The sequence below is a fragment of the Callorhinchus milii genome, unplaced genomic scaffold, assembly GCF_018977255.1.
Source record: "Callorhinchus milii isolate IMCB2004 unplaced genomic scaffold, IMCB_Cmil_1.0 Scaffold15, whole genome shotgun sequence".
NCBI classification, from domain to species: Eukaryota; Metazoa; Chordata; class Chondrichthyes; order Chimaeriformes; family Callorhinchidae; genus Callorhinchus; species Callorhinchus milii.
The window spans coordinates 15522713-15532821 of NW_024704756.1; the positions used below are offsets into that span (position 1 = coordinate 15522713).

Below are 10109 nucleotides of genomic sequence, written 5' to 3' on the forward strand. Positions count from 1 at the left end.
TGAGGTCCCCTACGCTATCTGTCCGAGCGCTGGCTTCACTCTCGGTGCAAAGGACAAAGGTGTCGCCCCTGAGAGAGAGGGGGTGGGGGGGGGTTGGAGGGGTGCGGGAGAGCGGGTTGGCGGAGTGGGAAGGGGTTGTAGGGGGGGTCTCAACGTGGAGCATAAACGTTAATCATTGTTGGATCTCAACGTTATCTTTCTCAGCCAACTTCTGTCGATATCAAGACGGGATACCTCTCAATCATAATGGACCCAGACGAAGTACCCCTGGATGAGCAGTGCGAGCGGCTCCCGTACGATGGGAGTCAGTGGGAGTTTCCCCGCGACAGGCTCCGACTGGGTACGTACAGGACCAGGTTCCCTAAGCGTTGCACGATCCACCGCTCTGTGACCCGCGAGGCAAGGATCGAAGAAAAATATCTGCCGTCTCCTCTTGGGGCAGAAGGTCCTGGGTTCAAGCCCCTGCTTTGGGGACTCCGAACGCCTAGGCTTACACGCCAATGCCGTGCCCGGGTGGGAAGCACTGGATTGTCTGCTAAATACGCAGTCACTACACTTTACACTCAAATCCCTTGAATCCCTTTGAGGCATTTTGACGATGTGATAAGGCACTGTGTCAAGGGCAAAAAGATGATGTCACATTGCCTCATTCGGTCCTGTGATTGCCTGACGAGCGCCGTCTCTAACGCAGGTAAAACCTTGGGGCACGGAGCCTTCGGGAAGGTGGTGGAAGCGTCCGCGTTTGGGATTGACAAGTTTTCAACCTGCAAAACGGTGGCCGTGAAGATGTTGAAAGGTATTTCTGGAGGCAGCGCGTCTGTCAAGGTCCCAGTGGCTCCTGTCGTAGAGCCGTCAACGGGGAAAACAGCCTGCAATAGAGATTGACTTGGAATCGCCGTCATCTCATCTGATTTTCCCATGCAGTGCTGGGAGCGCTCTGCATTGTCGGAGGTGCCATCCTTCGGAGAGTCCCGTCACGTCAAAAGATTCCCCTGAAAAAGAGAAGGGAGTTCCTCTCTCTCTCTCTCTCTCTCTCTCCCGGTGTCCTGGTCCCAAATAATATTGTTCGCTCACTTCATGCCTGTTCGTGGGGAGCTTGCTGTGCGCAAACTGGCTGCTGCATTTGCCCACAAAACGCACACAGTCACTACACTTTACTATACGTCCGGTGAAGCGTTTTGGGACGTCCTCCCGACATTAAATGAGATATTACTAAGTGTGAGGATAACTATTATTATTTTATTATTACTGTTGGTGTGCTTCTGTTGAGCCTGGATTACGTCGACCTCACACACTTCACAGGAAGGAAATCGATTTACATTTTTCACATAAGCAACACAATTTTCAGTCAAAATGAGGTTGTTTCTGCCCTCCTCTCCCCCGCCCCCCCCCCCCCCCTTGCCCCATCTCTCCTTCAAATGATTGTTACTGCTCATTACAGTACAAGCGGTGTCCTGTGTGACAAAGAACATTCGCGAACAAGATTTCGAACAACGTTAAGCACAATAGAACGGATATTTACTATTGTTATTTTAGAGGCAGCAAAGCCAAAAGCAAACCTTGAATTAATATCTAATCATTCTCAATTGTTCTCTTATCGGGCTAAGAATAGCGATGGGACCCTGACCAATAACCCCGTGTTTGTAGATGGCGCCCGAAAAAGGTTTCCTCTTAACCTCGTTTTGTTTAACGTCAAGCTCAATCTTTAACAGAGGGGGCCACAACCAATGAGTGCAAAGCCCTGATGTCTGAGCTGAAAATCCTGATCCACATCGGCCATCATCTCAACGTAGTCAACCTGCTGGGAGCTTGCACCAAGACAGGAGGTAAGGGCAGAAGGTCCCTGGAGTTGAGGTGCAGATTAGCCATGATCTGATAGAATGGTAGAATAGGCTCGAGGGGCTGAATGGCCTACTCTTGTTCCTCTGTCCCTTGGACAAGAGGACAGCTGATGGAACCCGTAAAACTAAGCATGTCTCTCAGGACCTGGAGGACGGTTGCAGAAGGTTAAGCACATCAGCTGCATGTACTTGGTAGCATTTACTCTCTCGCCTCTGGATCAGAAGGTTGCGGGTTCAAATCCCCCACGTCGGGACTTTGAGCTCACAGCCTCGGCTGACCCTCCAGGCACACCGAGCGATCACTGCATTGCCAGGGATTCCGTCCTCCAGATCAGATATTAAGCTAATGTCCCATCTGCTTAATGGGACGTTAAACACCCAATGGCACTATTTGCCAATTTTTTTTTCTCTGGCTTTCATTTTGTCGGCGGTCAAGTCTGAAGAAAGATTGTTGTTGTTGTTGCCGTTGTTGAATATCTCCTTGGGAATGAGCTAATGGATGCCTGGTGATTCCCTTAACCCTTATTCTGATCGGCTGTGTTTCTTACCAGGCCCACTGATGGTGATCGTGGAGTATTGCAAGTATGGAAACCTGTCCAACTATCTCAGGAGCAAGAGGAACGACTTCATTTTAATCAAGGTAAAAAGGCAAAAAATCGGAGTGTGTCACTGAGCCCTTAAAACCACATTCATTACAATCACAGAATGCTATAGTACAGAAACAGACCTCAAATGTTCTCATGGCCTTAGTCTAAAGGCCGTACCATTGATGGGCTTAACGTTTGAGATTGTGCAGAATGTTGGAAATTCAAAAACTGGCTTTCAAGTTATGACTGAATTTAAGAATTTTCCACAATTTTGCACTGTCTTAAATTTTAAGACAAAATGTTCTTAGAGCTAAGATTGGGTAAGATTTGGAGCCTCTGGTTTGCTTTTAGTCATGCTAACGACAGTTCATGAACCTTGTGTGTTTTGTGTGTGTGTGTGTGTGTCGGTGTACAGTGTCAAGAAAGTGTCAACCAGACGGAGAAGCTGATCGATGAGCTGAGTGCGGAGCTGATGGAGAGTATGAAGCGGAGGTTGGAGAGCGTGGCGAGCACCGGCAGCTCGGCTAGTTCGGGTTTCGTGGAGGATAAAAGTTATAGCGACGCAGAGGAGGAAGAGGAAGGTAAGCGAGGACCTTCCTCACACAGAAGACTATCGGGAATTGGGCGAGCAGGGTGTGTCCCTCCAGGGAGAGAGAGAAAGAGAGAGCGAGCGCATTCCATTCCAGACACTGTTGAATGTCCGCGAAAATATCTCTGTTGCAAATTTTTTCTCATGACACAAGAGCATTTCCTTTTGAACCAAACTGAGGAGACCGCTCGAGGCTGTAAATAGACGTGAAGAAGGAAAAAGCTTCCTATTAATAGTTTATGGGGTCATCCAGGTCCCTGGGACAAATCTGACCGCATTGTGTGTTTTAGTGATGTGACCATCGGCAAGCCTGATTAGCGTTATCAAAAGTAATAGCCTTGAACGGGCTTGGAAACTCAACCTTGTGTCCCACGCTGAACTCAAACGGAAATTAACCCTTTGCACATTGCAATGACATTCCAGCATCCATATTTTCTGGGGGAGAAGGGGAGGGGGGGGGGGGGAAGTGTCCCGTTTTATCCCTCTTTTATGATACGAGTTATTTTTAAGAACAGCAGAAAAACAGCTTCTGAAATAAGACTAAATGGAAGAATTTATTTGCCTTCATGAAAGTCTCCAGCGATTCCATCAGGTAAACAGCCTTGATCTCTCTTCCAGACTCTGACGATCTGTACAAGCGAACAATGACAATGGAAGACCTGATCTGCTACAGCTTCCAAGTCGCCAAAGGCATGGAATTCCTGGCCTCTCGGAAGGTAGGTCATTCTTCAGACAGAGAATCCTTCAACGCAGAAATAATTCATCAAAAAATGTGGCAAAGAAATGCCAATTTGTCAAAGAAAAAATGAACATCTGAAAGCATTGCACAAATAAAATTAAGTGTTGAATTCCAATTTCCTGTTGTAATTCCAGTGTATCCACCGGGACCTGGCAGCCCGTAACATACTGCTGTCAGAGAACAATGTGGTGAAGATCTGTGATTTTGGCCTGGCTCGTGACATCTACAAAGACCCAGACTACGTGCGGAAAGGAGACGTAAGTTTCACAGATACTGGCGTTCTATCCCAAAACTCTGATTAATGTTCATTCCCTCAGGTGTCAGCCTGGCTCATTCGATAGCACTCCCGCCTCCGAGTCAGAAGACTGCGGGTTCAAGCCCACAGTCCATGCGAGGACTTTCACCTCACATAGTCACCACAGTGTAGGCACTCTAATACAGTTCTGGGGGAGCACTGTATTGTTGGAGGTGTCGTCCTTCAGATGAGGTCCTATCTACGTGTTCAGGTGTATGCTGAAGATCTCGTGGCGTTGATTGAAAGAGGAACAGAGTTGTTTCCAGTGTCCTGATCAACAAGCCCCACATATAAAATTGGTCATTCACTTCAACGGGACATCACTGTGAGCAAATTGGTTTACCCACAAATGCACAGTCACTGCACTTCGCAGTGAATCCTGTGAAGCGCTTTGAGACAACGCCCTCTGACCTGAAAGGTGCTGTACGAATGCAAGCGTTCCAGGATATCAGAGGTCTCTGCATTTCTTTCCTTTACAGGTCAGACTCCCACTTAAGTGGATGGCACCAGAATCCATCTTTGATAAAATCTACACGAACCAGAGTGATGTGTGGTCCTTTGGAGTCTTGATGTGGGAGATATTTTCTTTGGGTAAGAGAGAAAAAAAATTAAGCAGCAAGCGACGGCAGGCAATATTACTGACACGCTGGGCTCTTAAATGTAAAATAAAAAATAACAGGTAAAGTTAAGTCCTATTTTCACGTTGGACTGGAGTTACTCATAAAGACCCAGTGCACAGTTTCTTAGATGTCCTGAACGGAGAGTGTATAGGGTTTACAATGCCCAATGAGTGCCTATTGGGCCAAAATTCCAGCTAGTCTTAGCCCGCAAGACATTTTTCATCTCAAATTTTTTAACTTTCACAGAATTGTGGAAGACTCATAAATATATTTTTCAAAATTGGGTCACTCAATCCACGAGTGTTTGTGAGACACTGCTGTGCGCAATTGGCTGCCACGTTTCACCACTTTATAGTATATCCTGTGAAGAGTTTTGAGACGTCTCAATGATGTGATAAGGCGCCATATCGAATGCGAGGATTAGCTTTATTATTATCAATTCCGGTGTTAATTTGAACCTGCAGTTAAACAGAAAACAGTTTCCAAATTAAGATAGGATTGAAGAGATTTCCTCAGGTCCACTGAGAATCCGAAATTTTAAGCCAAATGATTTTTAGGCCAAGGCTCGATTAGAGATCCAACAAATTCTTGACTGAAGATTTCATCGCCGCCGTTTGTTATGTAATTAATAAGAACATCCTATCGAGAGGAACTTACTTCAGTCAACCCTTTGGATTGATTTAGGCAATTTTTTTAAATTTCCTTTTAACCTTTCACGTCCAACCTCACTGGTAGTGCCAAGGCCTGAGACAATGGTATTTTCATTAAGATACCGGCTTTATCCAAAGGACAACAATGGATTATTAATCTCCTGGCTGCAAACAGACCATTGGGCCCAACCATTCCATCCCAGTGTTTAACTCTGCACAAACCTCCACTCCTCTTAACCCCATCTTCCTATTACCCCCTCTATTCCTCCTCTCTGACATGTGCAATGCTCTATTCCAAAAGTTGCGCAGCTGGGGGCAATTGGGGCGAGGAGCGGGGAGGAGGGGAGAGCGGACATGCAGTAAGCGTTCTGATAAATACCACGGATGATAATTAGCACGACACATACCAGATTTCCCACTCACCCCATAACCCTGCTAATGGCTTTTGCAAATGTAGAAATCACCTTTTTAAGGGATTCCAACTTGACGTGAATACTTTGTGGTGCGTTTATTGCGGGGCAGAAGAGGGCAATGCCGTTGCTCGCAATTGCTCCCCAGCCTTCATATGGTTCCTTCAGGAAATTGCAATGAAGTGAAGGCGGGGAGGAGAGGGACGGGGTGATGGGGGGTGGGGGGGTGGGGGGGGGTAGGGGTAGGGAAGCAAAAGGAATGTTCTTTTTCGTTCACTTCTTACAGATTTATTTCACTTTTAAAAGCTCGGTGTTCTGAAGTTCGCTCTGTTAAATCACCATTGAATCTGAGGGCAGAAAGAATTAGAGCCAAGTTAAATATTTTTATTGTTGTGCGAGGCGAGGTGAGGCGACGAGTCAGTGCTATTCCCTCATCCAGGATTTGAATTTTAAACCCGAGACTTTTTTTTCCCCAAGTTCGTTGCCAAGCAAAACCCTGCCTCGGAGACCGACTAACAATGTGAAACCAGGGAGCTTTGCTGTCATGCAACGGTTTATCTCTGTGAGACGTAGCTGTAGCGCAAAAACTTGGCTGCTGCCTTCTCCTATAAAACAACACAGTTTGGCTTTGCAGAAAATCCTGTGAAGCGCTTTGAGATGTCCTCCCAATAAGGTGTTGCATCAAATGCCAAGATTGCTATTTATTGATCAAATAACATGGGCAGCCGTGAAATCTTCAGTCAAAAAGAGATCGTTTGGCTAAAAATTTAGGATAAGGCAGGACATTGGGAGATTCTTAAAGTGTTAATTTGGAAGTTTCCTTATCCTGGTCCTGTTGTCTTTGCATCAGGAGCCTCGCCGTATCCAGGGGTGCAGATTGATGAAGAATTCTGCCACAGACTGAAAGAGGGGACGAGGATGAGGCCTCCGGAATATTCTACACCAGAAATGTAAGAGTTCAGTTTAAAGCCTCCTGCATTTCCTTCTCCTTCGCTCTCCCCCCAGGACCCCATTACTGTCAATTAGTGACAAATGTTCTTGGGGAATACGCATTGTGACAATCATGTAACGTACATTGCTCTCTCAGCGGATCATTGAACAGCCTAATAGTGACGGTAGAGTTAACTCAGCACCGCGGATCAATGAAGGTCAAGACCATGGAACTTGTACATATCCCCCATATACACCACCAGATTCTGCAAAACACACAGTCACTGCACTTTACTGTAAATCCTGTGAAGTGCTTCAAGACTTCCTCCTGAAATGAAAGGGTGTAGAGCAAATGCAAGGATTATTAGTATTAGTATTATTACTGTCTGATACACTAAGAGAAGAACAAGAGGACACTGGTTTAGGGTTCCAACAACCAATTTCAAGACAGACACCAGGAAGTATTTCTTTACCCAGAGGCTAAATAACGACTGGAATAGGTTGCAAGAAACGGGTCTTTAAGGCCAGAAAACTAGACTGAAAAACAGCCAGCTTGATCCTGTGATGGTGGGTTTGGCGTTCTACTGGACAGGCCAAAGAGAATGTCTTATTCGGAGCTAGTCTTGAGATCTTGTGTGAGAAGTTCACGTCGTTATGAGATGCCAGCGTTGGTTTGAAATGTCTTGTGTATGTGGGGTAGGAAGCTAACACTCTGCCTTTGCTTGTGTTGTAGCTACCAAACCATGTTTGATTGCTGGCATGGAGACCCAGGAGAAAGACCTACATTTAGCGAGCTGGTGGAAAAGCTGGGAGACCTTTTACAAGCGAATGTGCAGAGGGTAAGAGCAATGTGGTTTGGAGAATGACTGTGCAAGGCATATCCCTGAGGACTCGGCCACTTTTTATTTCCCCCTAAATTCAACAAACAAAATCCTTGCATTTAATGTCTAAGCACTCTGAGACACTACCCTCGTGGAGGGCGCTATAGAAGTGCAAGTTGTTGTTGTTGTCGCGCCTTCTCACCTTGGTGAAACATCTCAAAGTGCTTCCCAGCGATTTACCACAAAGTGCAGTGACTGTGTGGAGTAGTGACCTACCCTTTCCCCATGACCCCTATAATTTACTCTAAAATCATAATAATGTGGTCACTCAATCCACAACTGTCTGTGGGACGCTGCTGTGCGCAATTGGCTGCTGCGTTTCACCCACGAAATATACAGTCAATTCACTTTACAGTATATTCTGTGAGACGTCATTGAGACAACAACAACAACAACAAGATTCCATTTATAAAGCGTCTTTCACGTCAGGAGGACGTCCCAAGGCGCTGTACAGTTGGGTCAGGACCCGACGTCTAATTATTATTATTAGTAGTAGTTGTAATTGTGACCTGGCTGAATGTTCATTTTCTAACTTACTTTTCTTTCTCTAAGGATGGAAAAGACTACATTCCGTTGAACACTATGACACAAGAAAACGGGGATTCAGATTTACCCGCCGCAGGTCCCAGCCTTGTGGATGACCCACCAAACGCAACCGTGAATCGCACGAGCACAGGAAACATTCGGGTAACGGAAACTCTGTTGTTCGAACTAATCCAAAAAGTTGCATTCGAGATAAATGGTGCCCTCACTCGTCCCTGTGTTTGTTCTGGCCCGAAACCTATGCTTGCCTTATCATTGGCACATCCCATCACTAAGCGTTGCTCTGTATTTGCCTTGCCCTCACTTCTGTGCTTGCTTACTCCCCAATCCAGTATCCGCTGCCTCCACTCCTGCATGTTCCTCGTGCCCTCCATTCCATCATCGGTGTCCGCACTTTCAGCCGCTGCACCCCGAAACTCTTTGAACACTCTTCCTCTATCCCTCATTCTTGCCCCATCCTTCCCCCTCTTCGGGTCGCGCCTGAAGACTTCCCTCTTCGACCGTGCCTACGATCACCTACCCTGTCCTCCCGGCTCAGCGTCATGCTCCTCCGCTATCGAGCGCTCTGGGACTCTACCCTATTTGAGGGGCGCGATACAAATGCAAGTTGTTGCCTCTCTCTGTTCACAGACTCAACGGCAGTAACGCAGGGAAGAGACCGCTCAGCATGAAAACATTCGACGAGGTTCCTGTGGAAAACAAGACCGCTCTGCTGCAGGAGGTAGGTTTCCAGGGTAGGTAGGGTCCACCACTCCGCCACGCAGACTCCAAGAGCTCACGTAAAGAGCGGACCGGAACCTCGAAGTTAAGGGATCAACGCAGGGGCGAGCAAAGATCACGCACAAGCTGTTCCGTCTTTGATCAATTCCACCGTGATTCCTGATTACTATAATAGTATTATTAGCATTGGAACCCAGCATTAGAATAAACATTGTTTCCCCTGGCCCCGAGAGATTATAATCAGTCCAGGAGAGCAGAGCTCAATCGGAATCATTTAGCTGTTTCCTACGATCCCGTACCAATGAAGCTCACACATCGTGATTTAAAAGTGCAATTTTCCACGTCCACTAAAGCATGACTTTGTCAAGTTGGGCTCATACCAGGGGCCAAGTCTCTTCAAAAGGTCAACAGGTCCATGAGCCAAGTTATGGCATGATTGATTGCTTCCATACTCATCTGCTTTGCAGCCTGTCGGACTGTTCTCTGATGAAACCAGCCGAATAGTGCAGAGCAACAGGTCTGTTAAGATCTCAGCCCTGATCTGCTGGAATTAATTGGACTGATTATTTCTCGCAAGGGGTCTGAACACTTAGGCGAAAGGTTAATAAGAGTAGGCTTGGCTTTGGAGCGAAAGGAATGTAACAATAATGGAAGGAAGAAGCCAGGGGAGGACTAATGGGTCTTCAGCAGGAGTGTGTGTCAGCCTCTCACCAGCTTGCCGTGTGCTCTACAGGAAAGCGAAACTGACAGTGGAATGGTGCTGCCCTCCAACGAGTTTAAATGTCTCAGGCGTCTGGAAACCAGATCTCGACCTTTTGGGATAATGTCTCTGGCGTGAGTACAGCTAAATACTCCAGTGTCGTCTCGATGTGTCTCAGCGTGGCGTGGACAGGCCCGCCCCCCTGTGGGGTGCAATGGGTTATGGAACGGAAATAGGCCATCTGACCCAACTAGTCCATGCTGGTGCTTTTCTCCACACAAACCCCCACTCTTCCCATTCCCCTCTCCTACCCCCTTCTTTTCATTAGAGAGCAGGAAGACGGTTGAGCGAGTTTTCTGGCAGGACAAGATCAAACGGGAGCCCAAGAACCTGCTTGATCCCAACCTATCTGGCTGTTTGTGAACCACAAACAAGGCTGTTGGCCTAGGGAGGGATATCAGCTTCAGGAGTGCGTGTGAACAGAGGCAGTCACTCCGTGTTCCCATGTCTCCTCTCTTGCGTCCGCTGGGAGCTAATGCTGCCGGGATGTTTCCATCGCAGTGACAGGTCCAGGGCCACTGTTACCACATGGAGTGTTCCTGGA

At 47.1% G+C, this 10109-nt stretch overlaps 1 protein-coding gene across 1 annotated transcript in view; it reads left to right on the plus strand.

The window, feature by feature from the left end:
• kdrl (kinase insert domain receptor like) overlaps nucleotides 1-8800 on the plus strand; it is a 44102-nt gene extending 35302 nt beyond the window's left edge. Inside the window, exons 17-28 of the mRNA XM_007893682.2 lie at nucleotides 205-340; nucleotides 692-796; nucleotides 1713-1826; nucleotides 2393-2481; nucleotides 2844-3009; nucleotides 3636-3733; nucleotides 3891-4013; nucleotides 4531-4642; nucleotides 6582-6681; nucleotides 7395-7500; nucleotides 8095-8229; nucleotides 8716-8800. Coding sequence (XP_007891873.2) covers nucleotides 205-340; nucleotides 692-796; nucleotides 1713-1826; nucleotides 2393-2481; nucleotides 2844-3009; nucleotides 3636-3733; nucleotides 3891-4013; nucleotides 4531-4642; nucleotides 6582-6681; nucleotides 7395-7500; nucleotides 8095-8229; nucleotides 8716-8730 — 1299 coding nt within the window. The 3' untranslated portion in view covers nucleotides 8731-8800. The remainder of the gene's footprint in view (nucleotides 1-204; nucleotides 341-691; nucleotides 797-1712; nucleotides 1827-2392; nucleotides 2482-2843; nucleotides 3010-3635; nucleotides 3734-3890; nucleotides 4014-4530; nucleotides 4643-6581; nucleotides 6682-7394; nucleotides 7501-8094; nucleotides 8230-8715) is intronic.
• Nucleotides 8801-10109: the final 1309 nt, after the last annotated feature.